We start from the raw sequence: 20702 nt of genomic DNA on the forward strand, positions 1-20702 counted from the left end.
TACGGAAAAACGGAGACGAGAAGAAGAATTATCTCCCGCGGTCGACCCGTATTCGGGAAAATTACGATTTCAGGAAATCTTAAGAGTCTCGAGCGTAAAATGGACCCCTCCGCTGTGAACCGAAAAATCGTAGTCATTAGATATGCTTCTTTCTCCCAAACAATATCTCTTATTCGAATACGAGCAGATATATAGAAATCACAATAATAGTCCCGTCATATTTTATATGATAGTATTATATAATTTTATTTTACTATTATAATATAGTATATATATATATATATATATATATATAATATATTAATAAATATATAAAATTATATATATATATATATATATATATAATAAATATATATATATATAAAATATATAATAAATATATATATAAAATATATTAATAAATATATAAATATAAATAAATATAGTATATAAATATATATATAAATGTAAATAAATAAATATATATAAATATATAAATGTATAAATATATTATTATATAAATATATTTATATAATGCAATATTCTCTAAAATAAAAAAATCTTTGTTAATCTTAAAATAAAGTTCGAGGATATCAATCAATAAAAAAAACATTTAAGTACGTTACGATACTGTCGAATGCTCCGAAAAGTGACGACATTCTTCTCACACTGAACGTGAGTTACGTAGACTTTATCGAGTCGTAATTTAATCTCCAGTTAACGATAAGAAAACGTGCCGAGTTCCCTAAGAAACATACAAAAATAAGAATTATGAAGGATTTAGGGGAGAACGAAATGTCAACCGGTGAAAATACGCAAGTGACGTGAATTTTAAAAATCTTTATATTATTTATCTTGTTTTTTTATGGTAATCTTCATACAATTATTCATACAAGTGTCACTTAAAAGAATCTTAAATAAAAATAATAATAAAACAAAAAGATTCTGCGAAATATAAATACTAAAATTTAGGTAGAAACGGAGACGATCCTTCGATCCTTCTTTTAACCCTTGGATCTTCAACAGATCAGTTGATAAAACATTACAAAGAAAATTCCTGTCTCATCCTCGAAAGGTTCCAGTCGCATAAAGAAAATCTTAAAACAAGCTGGCGTCTAGCTCTTGTTAGAATTTTCTACCGAAATTTTTGTACTTGAGTGAAAAATTTGCAGAGAAAAAAATTTGTCAAAATATATATATAATAAAAATGACTAAATTAATATATATATATTTAGTTCAATACTGTCAAATAAATCATTTATTTGAAACAAATAAATATTTATTTTTGTTTTGAAAAGATTTTCTTATATCAAATAAATATTTTTCCTATGAAATCAATATTAATTAGTTTTAAATAAATAATTTATTAGACAGTATTGAAATAAATACTTATAAGAATTAACTAATTCTTTTAGTGTATGATATATATTTTAAGAATTTTTATTTCTTGTAAATTTTGATACAAATAATAACTGACGATGACAAAGTGAATCTAAATAATGAATAAACATATAAAATAAAATAAAAGTGTCAGCCTGCAATCACGCTTGGAAAATCGCGTAATCTCCGTATTGATAAGCGTCAAAAACTTGACGGTATTCAACTCTAAATATAGATCGAAGATATGACTTCGATGCCATATCTCACATTCGAATTATCGGAGCAATCGAGAGACGATGACACTGGCGATAAGTGTAAGAGACACCTCGTTCCACCTTCCTCTGGATCTTCGATGCGAGGGAGGAGAACGAAAAATTACATCGGCGCACCGCCATTAATCTCCGAACGAGCGGATATTATTTTAATTCTCAAGTCTTTCTCTCTCTCTCTCAAGCCGAATCTCTTCCGAGAAACGCCGGCCTTTGTCCCGGCCGGCTGGCCAGAAAGAAAAGTGACCGAGTGATTTAATCTACGAGAACGACCCTGGACTCCTCTCTTTCTCTCTATTTGCCTGCTTCCTTTCTTTTCTAACTCTTTTCTCCTCGTCTCATTGCCGAGATTGCTTTTTGCTCGCCGAATTTGTGATGCCGACAAAACCGCTTCTCGGGAAAAGTCGATGCAGGTTTCAAATTTTTCTCGTAGATATACTTTAATTTTTCTTCGACAAATTTCTGAATAAATTTATAATATTAATTATATAATACATTAATTTATATAATATTTAATATTAATTATAATTGGATTTAAAATTAATTTAATTTATATAATACATTTAATATTAATTACAATTGTATTTATAATTAATTTTATATTTAATATTATATTTAAATTAATTATAAATCCAATTATAATTAATATTAAATATATATAATATGAATATTATAAAATTAATTATAAATAAAATTAGTATTAATATTAGAAAAGAGGTCGAATTTTTTTATTTTTTTTTTTACGATGCGCTGTATAATCAAGCGAAATGCAGGAAATAACACTTTAAACGTGACATTTCGGTTCTAAGGCATTTCCGGGCGGACAGATAAGGAGCGAAGCCCCTCTTCGAAAAGAGACGTCTTATTCTACATACAGATAAAATACGGGTTGAAAAAGCTGAGAGAGAGATATGCGCGCGCGCGCATGAGAATGTATTTGTGCGAGTATGCTTCCCTTCATTTTCTTGTTTACGCACGCGGCTCGGCTTCGTAACGGCTCCGAAACTTTAAACTTTCTAATTCAGATGTATATATCTGCACCTCCGCGTGTAGCTTTCATTGACTAATGCGCCGTGGAACTTTTGCGAGCTGATCCGGTATATAATCGCGCGACACTTCAATTTCCTTTTATTTTATTAATCAATTGCTCCGTTCTTCTAACACAGTTTTTATAAATGCATCATATATTTTGTCTCGAAAAAAAAATCAGAATAATTTTTTTAATAAAAAAGCTTTATATATACATAAAAAAAATTAATATTTTTTTTTATACATATTCTATACAGTACACAAGTTTGGAGCAATATTGCAACAACATTGCAATATTGTACATTGCATAGCATGCTATGCAATATTGCAATATTGCAGAAATTTTATATAGGTATGAATTTGCAATATATCGTTTAAAGAACTTTGCAGCAACATTTCAGAAATATTATGAAAATAAAATTTACGCAAAAAATATTAGGTATATACAAAACATTCAGTCCGATTATGTATTTGACACATTTTCAATAATCCAATAGCAATATTACATACGTATACATTTTATTGCATTATTGCTGCAATGTTATAGAACGATATTTCTGAAAGCGGACATTTTACCATTGCTGCAACCTTGCAGCAAGATTGCTGCAACATTTCACAATGTTGTAATATTGCAGTGAAATATTGCCGCAATCTTGTTGTGCTGTATGGACTGAATGTTCTGTATCTAATATTTTTGCGTGAATTTTATTTTCATAATATTTCTGAAACGTTGCTGCAACGTTGTTTAAACTATATTGCAAATTCACGTCTATATAATATTTCTACAATATTGCTATGCAATGTACAATATTGCAATGTTGTTGCAATATTGCTGCAAACTTGTGTGCTGTATGGGAAATTATTATCTCTCTCATAGTAAAAAAAAAAGAACCAATTAAATATTAAAGTAATGATATAAAAAAATTATTCTAAATTTTGTTTTGTAAATATTTAGAGAAAAAAGAGATGCGAAGAGATTTGAGAATTTTAAATTTAAACACGACATGATTAATTGTTTAATTAATAGCGCAGCGTCGAGTCGTGCACTAATAATTCAATGTATTGACCGTGAAACCGGAATATCAGAAGTATATATATGTACGATAATGCTGCTCATGTAAGCCGGACGCAGCTCGTTTTTGATCGATAGAACCAAGGACAACCCGTCGTCAGGCTCGCGTTTAGAATATCCTAAATTTGCTCCGCGCTCTGAAGATTCGTTAAACTCATTTTTCCTTCGATACTAAATTCGATAAAAAATCGTCAAATGTTTCTGATGGCTTAATTATTTTTAAATTACGTACTACTATAACAAAAATACATATCAAGGAATTAATAGATAAAAATTATTATATCCTATTTTATAATCAGCGAATTAAAATATAAAAATTGTGTGTCGTAATGAATTATAATATACATATAATAAGCTTCAATGAGATAAAACGTGAAAAGGCGCAACCTTACGTGCATAAATAGCTACGGAAGAGGAAGTAATTAGTCAAAAGTAGAATATAATTAGCTTGGTAGACCATAACGTATCCATATTCTACATTAAGCGTTAAACGCATAAACCCATGTTTATTTGAATAAACTTTTCTGCGTCTTGACTGACAAAGAATAGAGGTTCTCTTAAAGAACATGAATAATGTAGTTAGAAAAACAAGAACAGATACTTATGAGAAATTAAACGTCGGAAGTATCACTAGACACAATAATGTAGCGTAAATCATGAATTTGAAATTAAATTAAGATTAAAAATTAATATTTAAATATATTGGAATATAATTAGCGACATTTAATGTGCTTTGAGATAAAGTAAATCTATTTTATTTTTACTTTATCTCAAGGCATTTTTAATTGTCGCCTATGCTAATGTATATAAATATTTTATAAGAGTTTTAACAAGGCTCTGTAATATAAATATAAATTTAACATATAAGACGGGCAACAAGAGCCAAATCGCGGATGACAATGCGTTGTTCTAACGAAACTAAATAATTTTTCGTTAGAATTAAATACCGGTGCACAAGGCACCAAATTTTTACTTGGACACGGCCAAGATTTTAAAATAATCTCATATTTTGAGATTTAATTTCAATACCCCTTTAACCCCCCTACGGAAAATAAATAAATGAATGCAAGAGAAAAATATAGATCCGAAAATCGCTGAATCGGGAAACGAACGAAATATTTTAAAATCTTGGCCGTGTCCAAGTAAAAATTTGGTGCCTTGTGCACCGGTATTTAATTCTAACGAAAAATTATTTAGTTTCGTTAGAACAACGCATTGTCATCCGCGATTTGGCTCTTGTTGCCCGTCTTATATGTTAAAGTATATAAATATTATTTTTAATCACTTTTTTATATATTAAATATTTTTAGTTCGATTAGGATGTGTATATATTATATTATATATTTTATATTATTATATATATATTATATTATATATTATATATTATATTATATATTATATTATATATTTTATATTATTATATATTTTATATTATTATATATTTTATATTATTATATATATATTATATTATATTTTATATATTATATTATATATTATATATTATATTATATATTATATTATATATTATATATTATACATTATATTATATATTATATTATAAATTTTATTACACATGTATAAAATTGTACATAAAAATTTATATAAATATATAATGATCGAAGTTCGGTATTATAGCGAAGTTTGACCGTAAAGATGGTTCCGAAGTAATTAGTCCTGTCGCGAAGAGCGCAGCATCTTGCATTTAGCGCGCTTTCCTGCCGGATTCCCGGATCAGGACCTATCTTAACGTGCGTGGGCCCGGCTCGCTTCATTCGGCAAACTAACCTACCCGTCTAAGTAATCCATTGTGCTTCTCGTGCTCTCTTTGTGTGGCCGCTCTCACGCCGAGGGATCGGCGCGAGAGGGCCAGAGGGACAGAGCGAGAGAGACAGGAAGGAAGAGAGTGAGCGAGGATGCGGGAGATAGAAAGGAGAGAGGTAGGATTGAAGAAACGAGAAAGAGGAGGCCACAAGGCCAACCGAGTCCTAAACGATTCCTGTTGCTTTACGTTTTTACCGCGCCGAGATCAACCTCGAATTGACTAACTGGTCCAGTTTGATATTTATTTCGAGAATAATTCGTCGGGATAAACTCGACGATATATTTTTTTCTGCCAAACCTAAAGTACGAACTTAGAAATTTTCCAGTCGTAACAGCTGATTTTTTTAATCAGCACTGAAAAAATTTATTACTTAAAGTAATCCTAAACATCTTTGAGAAATATGTTGATTTTTTCCTTTTTTATCGACAAAATATGATGTTAGATAAAAACTATAAATCTATTTATTGGCTATATACGGATTGTTTTTTACCTGAAATTAGAACGTCCTTTGTTAATATTAATGCTTTAATTTGCAAAAGGATTTATCAATCTGCATAGTCTTATATATCTTAGTTACAGAATTATGAATGCTTAGAATGCACCAAGATACATGAAACTATACAGATTGATAAATCTTTCCTGAACAAAATAAAGTAATAATATTAACAAAGGAGGAAGCGTTCTAATTTCAGGTAAAAACAATCCGTACAGCCAGTAAATAGGTTTATAGTTTATTTAACCTCACATTTTGTCGATAAAACAAGAGGGAAACTTAAGTTAGCTCAGGCTCCCCTTAACTAGAGTCCTTTTTGTGGCATTAATACTTGCTTTCTATTTACATCAAAACTCAGATAAATCTCACTTCTGTCTTTCTTCAACATCCATGTTAAAGAAAGACAAAAGTAAGATTTATCCGAGTTTTGATGTAAATGAAAAGCAACTAATATTTTACTTATATGTAAAAATGGCGATATTCTAGAATTCAATTTTTATAAATTCATGCAATGATGGTGTAAAATAAATGTATGCATCATGTCTCTACAAAGCAATTAAGGTGCGAAATTTTTTTATTGATCAACTGATCCAGTTATTCGAGAATAATTCAAGACCAATATCATATGTCAAACCATATATCAGCTGATTCTTCTCAAATCAGCATTATGGAAAATTCATGGTGAAAAAAATTAATTAGAGCCCTTTAAAAAATACATGTATAATTTTTCCAATCTGCCTGCTAACTCGTTGACGTTTCGACTGTACCTCTGACGATTTTCGTTGCACAGGGGAGAAAAAGGGAACAAGAGGGAGGGAAGGCTTCAACGAGATACTCCTCACCGATAGCGACATGACCTCGGCAAAGATATATTACCTAGAATCACGCGACCGCAGTTGTACAAAACCTTAATCTCCTTAAATAATCCCCATTCGAATCGCATCTGCATTGATCTTAAAGGCTACCTTCGACTTAATTGCTCTATCCCTTTCCGTTGTCTTTCTCTATCAATTATTGCGCCGACATATCCCCGTCTCTCTTTTAGTTTTGTGAGCAGTCTAACACAATTTTATCAGTTTTTCCAATTATTTCTTTTCGAAGTTATCACAAGATAAGACACTTGTAGGATAAGATATGCTTTTATGGTGGAGAAAATCGCAGCATTTTTTTGGATAATTAATTCGTGTTCGAACACGATTTATGGTTTGTTAGAAGATAGTTTAGGAATATTTTTAAAGTTTCGATATTTTTACTTTTTTTTTTTTTTTTTTTTTTTTTAGTATTATTGCGTAATTCAAAAATACTGGCTAATACTAAATTGTAGGATGTTTTTATTATGATTATGGAAGTATGAGCCATATTGAGTGTAAATTATATTTTGAGCTTTATTTATTTATATAATAGTATTTTTTTATTTAATTTTTTTTTAAATATATGAATATTACATAAAATATTTGAAAATGTCATTCATGAGCATCATGAGGAAGAAAATAAAAATTTATCTTCAAGTAAATTTACTCTTATAAATATTCATGTAATATTTTATAAGAAAATTTCCCTTTATTTATCTACGTAAAATAAAATATCTATATATTTCAATTTGTAAAGCATTCCAATCAATTAATTCAGAATAATAATTTTTTTTTTTATGCATAAACCGAGAAGCAGTCCCGAACAAAAATGAAGCACAAAAAATGCACCAAATATTTTCGAATTATCTCTTATTCTCTGAAAACGTATCGCTCGCGTCCCAGGTTTTCCCAATATTCCTTATCAAAGATGCCCGCCCAAAAATTGCTCGTCACGTGAGTTACGGATTTCCGTGAGACTGAGAGAGGAGGCAGCGAGAGCGGTAACTCAATAGTAATTTATGTACCTAACCGTGCCAACCGCCGGCATCGGTATTCAGCATCGACCTAAACGAAGAGAGAGAAGGCGCAACAGGAACCTGTTCTCATTCCCATTCCCAATTCTAGTTCCCGAGGCGCACAGCGCTACCCAAATATTTCATTATTTACCCGTGGCAGCCGATGTACTCTGGATTCTCCTCGCCTCTCTTCACTTATGACACTTCCTTGCCTCGTCTCTTTGCCAAGAATATTATCGATATTATGTCATTCGACCGGCCTCTCGCGCAACAAATTATTTAATTAATATATTTGTCGAAAATTTGACAGAATTTACCGAGAAATGCGAGAAATTAAATCGTAATTCTTTTTATTTCGAATATTCTCCTGTCAAAAATTCTGTCATTGGACGATCCAGATTTGCGCCCACTAAATATGTCGATAATAAAATTGAGACTATTTCAGAGTTTACGCTGAATTTATTAGGGAAGATATTCGCGAAAAATTAAAAATTACGTGAAAAATTTATTTAATATTGAAAATTACTAAGATTTAGTGGAAAGATCAGAAGTTACAAGCGAACTTCCCTCTTGTAATTTTATCGAGTTAAATAAATTGTTTACACTAAATATATTTTACGATGTTGATATGACGGATAAATTAAGAGCGCGTAAAATAAATTTCATATCATAGCTTAAATTAAGCATTGTAGATTATTATAAAAAAATAATATTTGTAATTTTTACACAAAAAAAATATTAGATAAAAAACTTAATTACCTCAATTTTAGCTGATGATGTAATATTTTTCAGTTTCCGTTTAATAGAGAATTTTCCGTCAAATTATAATTAAAAATAGTTAATTATACAAAGATCTAAAATTTTTGGACGTGATAACTAAATGACAATAAATTTCAACACTGAAAGAAATGTGTCAACTTGACTAAAAATTGTTCAACTAAATATTATTTTGCTAATTAAACATATAAAAATACTTTAATTAAATAACATATTAAATCTAACAAAACGTATATTTGACTTAAATACTAATATATAGAGGCACCCTTAAAATTTTGCTACGCTAGCTAATATTTCTTTTCCGTGTATAAACAGAGAAATGAGATGATGTAAAAGTCCCTCCTTTTATTTCAAGCGTGTAAGCCAATTTAAAAATGAGACGATCAAAAAAAGGTAGTTAAGCGAAAGAGATAGAGAGAGTGGAGAGACGAACGACTATCGGAGAAGCTTTTTACGCCCCGTATCGCCATCAGACAAGATAGAAAACCGCTAACGTTGCACTTCGGGTACCCTGCCGTCGGGATTCACATCCGTTTCACAACTGAGCAATCTCTCCCTCGAGAGTATTAAGAATCGTTACCCCTGAAAATAATAACTGGCAAATAAGAAACGGTGCTTAATAGCTGTTATTTAATATCGCGGATACGTCGAGCCCTTGTTTGTCATTCTACATCCTGTTTTCGACCGTATATAGACATAACACTGTCATATCCAGCGAGGTTTTATGTACAAATGTCGCGTATAATTATAAAAAATATTGTGTAAATTTAATATTTTATAATGTGACTAAATTTTAATCTACTTAACACTTATAATGTGACTAAATCTTAACCGTAAAGATCTGAACGTTATGTAAAAGAATCGAAGCTTACAACACTTGAAAAGAACCAAAACCGATGGTCGAAACGTAGTGTACGATTCAACAAAACAATATAGTCATTATAGTCAATATAGTCAATATAGTCAACGTTATGTAAAACAAATCGAAGCTCACAACACTTGAAAAGAACCAAAACCGATGGTAGAAAAGTAGTGTACGATTTAACAAAACAATATAGTCATTATAGTCAACGTTATGTAAAACAAATCGAAGCTTACAACACTTGAAAAAAACCAAAATCGATGATGGAAACGTAGTGTACGATTTAACAAAACAATATAGTCATTATAGTCAATATAGTCAACGTTATGTAAAACAAATTGAAGCTTACAACACTTGAAAAGAACCAAAATCGATGGTGGAAACGTAGTGTACGATTTACCAAAACAATATAGTCATTATAGTCAATATAGTCAACGTTATGTAAAACAAGTCGAAGCTTACAACACTTGAAAAGAACCAAAACCGATGCAGTCGAAACGTAGTGTACGATTTAACAAAACAATATAGTCATTATAGTCAATATAGTAAATGTAGTCAATATAGTCAGTTTGGTTGAAATAAAAATCTTATTGATTTTACACTGACGATTTACTTCTACACTATCAAAAATATATTTATAAATTTCCATTTTTCATTAAAAAAAAAAATATCGATTGATTATAAAAAAATCGCTTCGCTAATGAAGTCCTCTTCAGGAGAAATCTAGGTAGGAAGCCGCAAAAATTTTTAACAAGCAACGTTCGGGGTCCGACACCTAAAAATCCATCCTCGTACATCTTCCGAGAGAGAGAGAGAGACAGCACGTAAAAAAATCTAAAACACCACGAACTCCGTTCCGTATACTTCAGGGCGATAAGGAAGGCTCGGAAGAAAGAAAAAAACAGAAAGAGAAAACGAATGAATATATATTAGACGAGTTGCGCGGCATTTCTATTACATCCGCATAGAAAGAGAGAAAGAGAGACAGATAGCTGAAGAGAGAGAGACCCCCAACCTAACCTAGCTAAAGAGAGAGGCCTAACCTAACCTAGCTAAAGAGAGAGGCCTAACCTAATCTAACCGGCAAGAGGAGGACAAAAAGGAAGAAGAAGCGGGCTCACCTACCTGGCGGCTCGCTGTAGGGGGAAAAAAGGGCTGACAGAGAGAGAGAGAAGGAGAAGAGGGTAAAGGGAGGGGACTCTAAGGAGACCTTGAAGGCTGCTGGCCGGGTGCCCAGGTCTAGTGCTGACCCACTATAAAGGCACTTGCCGTCCTGCTCGTTCCTCAAGATGTGCCGCTAGCAACCTCTCCCTCGGGACCGGAGCGCCTGTTAACCTAGTACCCTCCTGATTCCCCCTTCTCTTTCTCTCTCTCTTCGTTCACCGCATTTATACAATACATACACCGGCTCGCGAGAGAGACTCGACTCCGAAAAACCCGCTTTCAGGCCCCGGACCACGCGGCTCTTCTACTACTCTACCGCTCCTCGCGATCTCGTTTTCATTCTCCCTCTTCTTTCAGGATCCTTCCTTCCCCCGCTTCATCCCTTCTCGCGGTGGTACCCTCTTTTTTTTCTTCTTCTTCTCCTTTTCTTTCTCCCGCCCTTTTCCAAATACGTGTCTCTGCCCTCGACCCTTCGCGCGTAGTGTTTCTCTCCTTCGTTTATACTATCTTACTCTCCTTTTTCCGCGCTTCTTCTTTTTCTCTCTCTCTCTCGCTCCTTCTCCCTCTCGCGCCTATTTTATTAACAAGGAAAAAGAGTGAGAGAGAGAGGATGTGTGTGTTTGTGTGGGTATGTATACGTGTGGATATTTTGGAGGGAGTAGCCATCTAGCATAGCAACTGCTGTTTCTGCATTTCTTCACAACGCGCCCCATACAAGAGAGATGCCGGTATATTTTAAGCATATAACGGGTGTCCTGTCGCCCGAGACGAAGAGAGCTCGAGAGTTTTCCCGGAAGTTCGCGAACCGTTTCGATGACCCTCTTCGAGTCTTTCAGGTCGAAATCTTGGTCGTAAAAATGTTCGGATTTCGATGCAACAAATTAAATATGCGTAAAAAGATATTTACTGGCTCGTCGAGAATTTTAAATTTTTAAACTTGGCAAAATTGATTTCGACGTAACTAGCAATTTTATTCAATACTTTCACGACGTTTCGACCATTTGGTTGTGATCCTTATCAAGTGAGAATTCTATAACACAATATTACACAATAGTTTTTAACAATGTTGAAACGTACAAGAACATATTCAAATGTTAAGTTATGACCACAAACATACTCATCAATTAAAATGAGATGATCTTATTTAAAATTAATAGTTAAAAGAGGAACACGTCCCATCGCTATGATATTTCGTCAACGACTAAGTTTGAAACGCACCACTAAACAATCTTTATTATTTTGTCGTAAATATTTGTCAAATTCTCGGTGTCTTTCTGCAGGTTAACTGTATTATCATGCTTCTTTATGAAGAACATTTCAGCAATCTCTCTCTTTCTTACATGTTTCTCATTATGTAAAATGGTCGGTGATATCCAACTAAAGTCATGTCCAAAATCACATCTGTGTTTACTAAAGACCGAATTATTAGACTCATGTAATTTAATATTGCTAGCATGTTCCTTCACTCTAGTGCATAAATGTCTTTTCGTTTGTCCAATGTATGAGGCATTACAATTTTCACAATTAATCTTGTATACTACATTCGTTTTTATATCATTAGTTATTAAATCTTTACCTCGTTTTATCAGCCTATTCAACTTTTTTGGCAAACTATAAACGACATTTAAGTTAGCATTTTTAAGTGACCTTTTAATACTGTCGCTAACGTCTTTAACATATGGAAGTGGAATCACATAATTCTTATATCTTGAGTCGAATTCACATTATTGTTATTATCCGCATTGTCACGGTTAACATTCCTATTATTATTTAGTACATTAATTTTGATTGATTTTAAATTTTTGTCAATTACAGAGTCTAATAATAAGCTATTATTATTTATAATTGGCGAATTTATTTGGAAATAACTCGAGCTAGAAAAATTCGACAAGAACTGTCATAATAATTTCATATATTTTTTCTAATCGCACATATTTTTTTATGTTTTGTAAAAGATATATAGAAATGCTACAGTAAAATTTTTACTTATTTTTAAATAAGTTAATTAATTCAAAATAAATATAGAATTTTTAAAAAATGTGTCGAAAATTCGAATAAATATTTATTTCAATACTGTCTCATTATTTGAAACTAATAATATTGACAATAAAATATTAAATTTCGTTCGCCAGGAATGAAATACTAAGGTAGTAGATATTAAACTGACTACACTGGCTGTTATTATGTAGGGCAGACAAAAAGACATCTTAGTACTAGGATTAACGAACACCGACGTAATATTAAAAATTCAGCGAGCAATTTTTCTGTCGTTAGTGAGCACAGAATTAATCAAGGACATGAATTTGATTGGTCGAATCATTTAATTCTGCATAAAGAAAACAATAGAAGAAAAAGAGAAATAGCCGAAATGTACTTTATCAAGAAATTGAATTCCACTATCAATTTACAGAAAGACACTGAAAGCTTTAGTACGATATATGACAGTTTGTTTAGAAATTGAAGTAAAAAATTTTTTAACATACGTTGTTGGGAGCTATTATTAGTAGTTTATTATTGGTATGTTAAGGCAGGATGACATAAGCGAACCGAATATATCTATTTATTTATTTATTTATCTTTTTATTATCTTATACTTTTTATATTTTATTTTTTATTTTTTATATTTTATTTTAGTAATTTGCCATATGGTACATCACAATTTAGCGAGAATGTAAATATTGTTAACTTTTAACTTTGACATAATTTTCGGCGTGTTTATTAGTTAGTAAAGTGTGCTCAGTCGTGGCAAGATGACACAAGTGAAACGCAGTTAATTTACCATACGATTTTAAGTTAAGCATAAAAGGAGAGTAATTTTAAATGTAAATAAAGATATGCAGTAACTCATTGTACAATAAGTCTCATTTGTTACATTTCACGTTTTCAATTTAAATGTTGATTCTGATTGCATGTACATTAATTTCTAGAATGATTCTATTGTAATTTTGAAAAGGACCACAGCCCGTATGGTCGAAACGTCAATAAATATAGTTTAACAAATCTAATAGACAGCCAGTGTAGTCAGTTTAATATCTACTACCCTAATAATATTGATTTGATGTGAAAAATATTTATTTGTGACACAAGAAAATCTTTTTCAATATAAATGATTTATTAAGCAGTATGGAAATAAATATTTATTAATTTAGTCATTTTTTTTTCATTGTATAAAACAACAGGTTTTGTACAGATTATGCAGTCGTGGTCTGCCAATCAGTATTTTACGTGACTTTGACATTAAATAGGGATGAAAATTTAGATTTCACCGTTCTATTATTTATTTATTACCATATATTATCGTAATTGTTGTTGATATTGCTGTTTATTCGTGTCATCTGGCATTATTAGATCGCTTGTCAAGCCCCACTTTAGCAAGTATGATGACAAAGTTAACCCCGCCGGTGCAATCTCATCCCATCTTTACGGCACGTGAAATCGGGCGTAAAATACGCGGCGTATTTAACGCGGCATAAGAATCGAATTAAAGTCTCGTCAGAAGACGTATCCCGGTCTATCCGTCTCTCTTCCTAACCTCTCTTCATCTCTCTCTTTCTCTCGCTCCGGCACCGAATTAGCTTTCGCATGAAACCTGTTGGCTACGCGATCTCTCGAGCACACTCGTTTCTATATAGGTACACTTACGAATATTATTACTGCTGGTCAACTCTCCTCATCGCGAGGGGAGAAGACCTGACGCGAAACATACTAAGTAGCTATTTAGATGCCTACTCCTCTTCCTTTTCCTCCTCGCGTCGTTCATCTATCTCTCTTTATCTATATCTCTCACGAGAGACAGCCGAGAGCCGAGGGAAGAGGAGTGGGGACACGCGAACGCGCCATTTCTCTGCTACTTCATTCTCCTTGTTCCATTTCATATTCGTACTTTTGATTCATTCGCATTCCCAAGCCGACCTCGTCCTGCCGCGTTATACATATACATATGTTATTATGTGTGTATTGAGGAGAGAGCGTGGAGCATCCTCTAATAAATTCTAGTTCACCACTCGATCCGCCACTCGCTCTCTTGTACCGCAGAGAAAAAAATCTAATCTTTATTTATAACTAGCGAAACTTTATTTCGAATGAGAGAATGTTTAGGATTGAGAGGACTCGCACAAACCGGAATTTTTCAATTTGCGTTTATGTATATTATATATATGTAATTGAAAAAAAAAACATATATGGATTCATTAAAATTTCGGGCTAATTTGGAGACAATTTTTCTCCGGAAAAGCTTCCTTTTTTATTTATAACTTGAAAATTATTGGTGCCTCGATACTTTCATTGAAGGAAAAGTCATCTCCAAATTGGCCAGAAAATCTGATGGTGTGCAATATACCATAGGTATGTTTTTTCAGTTATTTCCTGCATAATTAGTTGACAATATAAAATTAGTTTGATTTTGACAATTGAAATCACAAGAGGTCCAACATACCTGTATTATATAGGATGCATACATAATTTGCAAGAAGCTTTATAATTTGAAAATTGTTTGAGGAAAAGTCATCTCCAAACTGGCCAGAGAATCTGATGGGGTGCAATATATGTTTTTTTTCTGTTACATTCTATATAAATTAGTTGACAAGAGGTTTGTTCTTTATTGCTGCACTGATGAACTAGTGCATACTAGTGCAATAAGTTAGAGTAAAACAAAATATACTTATCTTACTTTAACTTATTGCACTAGTGTGCACTAGTTCATCAGTACAGCAATAAAGAACAAACCCAATAATAAAACGAAGATAGGTGATTGAAGCAATTAGTTTAGCGATTTTGGAGTCGCAGGAGATCAACATACTCGGACATTTGTATCTTTGAAGGATCCACTTAACGGGATCGCATATAGGAATGTCTCGCGAGTCCTAACATTCCGATTCGCGCGGCGAAGGATCATGAGAAATTAGATGGGCTTGATCGGTAAACGACACCTGGCGCGTAAGAAACGAAAGGAAATACACAGCTCGTACCTAACCTATCCACCTATCTCGCCTCCCCGTCTATCTTCCCTTTTTTTCCTTCCGTCTTTGTCGCGCGGGGCTCACCGAAATGTCCGATGGTTCACATAACCTTTTGATCCTGATTAGAATATGAGTGAGGTGTAGCCGGTGATAGCTTTTCGGTCGGTTTGATGCCCCGGCCGCGATTTTTGCGCCGTTACCGCACACGTGCGATACCGGAACCCGGAAGCGACCGGGCGCGGAACCGGTGCCGCGTCCGGCCAGTGTGTTTTTCCATGGGAAAAGCCTCCCGTCCACGTCCCTCGGGGGTCAGAGGTCGCAGCTCCAAACAGGTTGGACGCTGACCCAATGATCCACTTCTGCCGTTTGACTTGAGACACGCATGAGAAAATCGCGGCGAAAATATATTTAACTACTCCCAACCTCGTTAAACTTTATCTGCGACGAGAGTGTAATTAGAAAAGTTAAAATATATATGCGGCGCATTTTATTGCGGTATAATAAATTGACGGGAAAATCCAGTTATACTCGAAGCGTATACAACGAGATTTTTATATAACATGATTCGTAAAATAGATCATGTGATTTGGATATTTTTAAAATTATATTTAGGTGAAATTGATTGATAAATTTAATTATCAATATGTAAATAAAAATTATTTTAATATATATTAATAAATTAATAGATGTTTGCAAAAACGAAATTAATTCGATTCAATAGTTGCAAAATTATATGAAGGCAAAATACGTTGTCTATAACATACAAATATAAAATCTAAATTATAGCATAACAATAATAAATTATAAAATAGTGTTATAAATTAAAAAAAAATTTTTAAGTAGAAATTTTTACAGGATTTATATAAATATATTTATAATATATAATATCTCTAAGTTTCTCTTATTTAAATTATTCAAATAAATGAACTAAATTAAATGTGATTTCCCATACAGCACAGATTATTGCAAATATATTGCAGCAACGTTGCAATGTTGCAAGTTGCAATGCAACATTATAAAGACATTGCAGAGATATAAGTGCACAAAATTCCAGCACACTTGTAGCAACATGACATTAATATTTCGGAAATATTGCATGTAATCCAAATTCTATAATTTATATATTGTAATATATATGAATTAACTACAACGTATTTTCATTAATGATTTATTTACATTTATATACCTGTATATGCAACATTAGTTTATGGTTGCAATAACAATACATTATTGCAAACTCATAACATATTGCAATATTGTTGTAATATTTTGTTGCAATCTTCCAAAAAGCGGACATTTTAACATTGCTGCAATTCAACAGCAATGATGTAGCAACATTTTGAGTGAATTTGCAATATTGCAATATTGCGGTGAAAGATTGTTGTAATGTTTTTGCAATCTTTCGGTGCTGTATGGGTTATAATAATTAATAAACAAGTAAAAATCACCTCAGGGTTGCTTGCCTGATGCCCTCTTAGGCCTCTATGGCCTCTTTTTCCTCTCAGGTCTCAAAGTTAAGATACTTTCAACGGCACTCGCAAATTTTACATTGTCTGTAGCAAACAAAAAAATCTAAATTTTAGCAACATTCAAATTAATTATTATTTCAAAAAATTATTAGACACGCCGAACTTTATATTTGGTGTACAAAAATAATAATAACTATTCATTCGAAGAAAATTCATTCGAAAAATTGTAATAATATAAGATTGTTCAATCTTTGTACTGCACAGACTAATAATAAAAAATTAATAAAATTACAGATATAAATTTTATATGTATTTTTGCATGAGAAATTATTTTGTGCTTTTTATGTCATGACAATGGAACAAAACTGTTAACTTTCCTCAGTTTGGTTCTTATAGTATTATACAATACGTAACAAAGTATGATCCACGAGATGTCGTAATCTCGCCTCACATTAAAGACTCACCTAAAAATTTACTCCTTCGTTTTCTCGTTGCAGGATATACCTATCTCGGATCCTCCCTCGTCGTAGAACCGTCCGTGGCCAGCTCAGCGAAGAAACGGTAAGTCACAACAATTTCTTCCCTTAAAAGCATGCAGAAGCATGGGGCTCTTAAACGGCGTTACAATAAATCTACAAACAAATCAAAAAAAGCCGATTTTTCAATTTCAAATATTTCCATAATATATATATTATGTACAAAAAAAATACACATTAATTATTCTGATGATTACGCAAATTAATGGTCAAGAAGAGTGGAAATTAGGGTTCGTGATTATCGATTAATTCGATTAATTGATTAATCGATTAGACTCGAATGAACCCATACAGCACACAAGTTTGCAGCAATATTGCTACAACATTGCAATATTGTACATTGCGTAGCAATATTGCAGAAATATTATATAGGCATGAATTTGCAATATAGTTTAAACAACATTGCAGCAACATTTCAGAAATATTATGAAAATAAAATTCACGCAAAAAATATTAGGTACAGACCATTTAGTCCGATCATGTATTTGGCACATTTCTAATAATCCAATAGTAATATTACATATATATATATATATATTTTATTGCATTATTGCTGCAATGTTATAGAACAATGTTTCTGAAAGCGGACATTTTACCATTGCTGCAACCTTGCAGCAAGATTGCTGCAACATTTCACAATGTTTATGCAATATTGTAATATTGCATGTTGCCACAATGCTGCTGCAATCTTGTTGTGCTGTATGGGAACTGATTAAAATCGATTAATCGACTTTGAATAAATTGATTACTATATACAGCACAAGATTGTAGCAGCATTGTGGCAACATTTCATTACAATATTACAACATTGCATAAACATTGTGAAATGTTGCAGCAATCTTGCTACAAGGTTACAGCAACGGTAAAATGTCCGCTTTCAGAAATATTGTTCTATAACATTGCAGCAATAATGCAATAAAATATATATATGTAATATTACTATTGGATTATTAGGAATGTGCCAAATACATGATCGGATTAAATGGTCTGTACCTAATATTTTTTGCGTAAATTTTATTTTCATAATATTTCTGAAATGTTGCTGCAACGTTGTTTAAACTACATTGCAAATTCATGCCTATATAAAATCTCTGCAATATTGCAATATTGCATAGCATGCTATGCAATATATAATATTGCAATGTTGTTGCAATATTGCTGCAAACTTGTGTGCTGTATTATTCGGTTAGAATCACGAGCCCTAGTGGAAATCTCTCTTATAATATTCTTCCAAAATTCTCAAATTAAAATAATCGTCTTACATAATTACATCACTGCTATTTTTAGTTTTTTAATCGATATATACCCGTTGTTTTTTTTCTCCTTCGAACATCTGCCGATGGCAGGAATTGCACTGAAGAGAAACTTCAATCGCGTGCGCACGCGCAATATCAATTTCGGGCTGCTCATCATTGTGTGCTTATTCTAATTAATAAAGTCGCTAAGGCCATCGGTCTCTTAACTGATTGTCGTAAATTTCGATCGTGGCGAATAATATTCGATCATTAATGTCCAATAAGGAGAGTGGGGAGCAAGGGGATCGCTGCCTCGCTAAATACGCGTGTCGATCGCACTTGGAACTTCACTTAATTTAATTTCCCTCTCTTTCTCTCTCGTTCTTCCTTTAGCCGCACACGGAACTTCAAAAGGTTCGTTAACCCGGGCCTTTTTCGTCGCGGCCCGATCGCAGGAGAGAGATTCGGGCAGGCGCGCGTAATACCGCGCGCGTAACAAGGTGCATAATTGGCCGCACGCGAGTAAATGCGCGCGTGCGCGCGTGCAGAGAAGAGGAGAGCTCGAACTCTCGAACGTGATGCGCGAACGTGCCCGGGCAAAAATCGCTGCGGATTAAATCGCCCGCAGTGGAACTCATCCGAGATTCGTCTGTGCATACAGATCTGTCTCCTCGTATATTCGAAATTTCTCTATTCGGCGAGAAGAGATAGAGAGAGAGAGAGAGGTGTTTGCGCCTTAGAACAAATTTTTTAATAATAAGTCGAACGCTGAAAAGAATTTATAAGTATTTATTCTAATGCTGTCAAATAAATTATTTATTTGAAACTAATAATATTTATTTAATATGAAAAATATTTATTTGATATATAAATATTTATTTGTTTCAAATAAATGATGAAGAGGCTCTGATTGATTAAGATATAAAAATAAATATTAATTTGTTTCAAATAAATGCTTTATTGGGCAGTATTGAAATCAATATTTATTCATTTAATAATTTTTTTTCAGTGATTAACTCTTTTTATATCTGAATCCTTTAATATCTGTGTAAATCATTATAGATCGGTAAATGATTGAAAGAAAGGAAACAAGTTTTTTGAGAAAGATAGAGACTTTCTCTGAAGAAATGTTACTTAGAAAATTATTTGGAAATTTTTGCAATGTATATTTTAATTATAAAATCACACTATTTCTCTATTTTGATGAAAATAGAGTTTAAAGATTTATTGTCATCTCTAGTGTCATAAATTCAGAATATGAACCTTAAACTTGACAATATTTGTAATCAAAGTTTATGATTGCAATTTTGTCAATTTATATGTACGTACAAGATAACATCAATGAATAATATTATCACTGCGTCATAAATAAAGACATAAATGTATGAAATGCATACTTCTTCGAATATAGAGACGTCAAATGCAATTTGATATTGCTAGCATGCTTATTATGTGGAATTTTCGACCAAGATTTATGAGATTTATGTATCTTACATTGGCCGAAGAAAAAGGAGAAAAATACGTTTTACTCGACGTAAATGGGATGATTTTGATAAGTAGTCATTTGTGTGAGTGAGTGTGGACATATGTATGTGTATTCATTTTTTTATTTATTATGCATGAAAAAGAAAATATTTGAAGTTAATACTTATCAAAAATTTCACTTGTTTTCTCTTCACATGCTCACGTATACACGGATCGATGGTACGTATCTTCATTGTAAATATCAGTAAAGTTCATTTATGCATCGCGCCGATAATGAAACCGTGATATCATCATCAGTCCATTAT

General features: G+C 32.4%; 1 protein-coding gene across 2 annotated transcripts in view; it reads left to right on the plus strand.

Annotated features, from left to right (window-relative positions):
* Imp (IGF-II mRNA-binding protein) overlaps window positions 1–20702 on the plus strand; it is a 135235-nt gene that overhangs the window by 17810 nt on the left and 96723 nt on the right. For both annotated transcript variants that reach the window (XM_085488761.1, XM_085488762.1), the window contains exon 2: window positions 17639–17702. In XM_085488761.1, coding sequence (XP_085344887.1) covers window positions 17639–17702 — 64 coding nt within the window. The remainder of the gene's footprint in view (window positions 1–17638; window positions 17703–20702) is intronic.

The sequence above is a fragment of the Nylanderia fulva genome, unplaced genomic scaffold, assembly GCF_048542155.1.
Source record: "Nylanderia fulva isolate GAGA-0341 unplaced genomic scaffold, ASM4854215v1 Scaffold71, whole genome shotgun sequence".
In the NCBI taxonomy this organism is placed as follows: domain Eukaryota; kingdom Metazoa; phylum Arthropoda; class Insecta; order Hymenoptera; family Formicidae; genus Nylanderia; species Nylanderia fulva.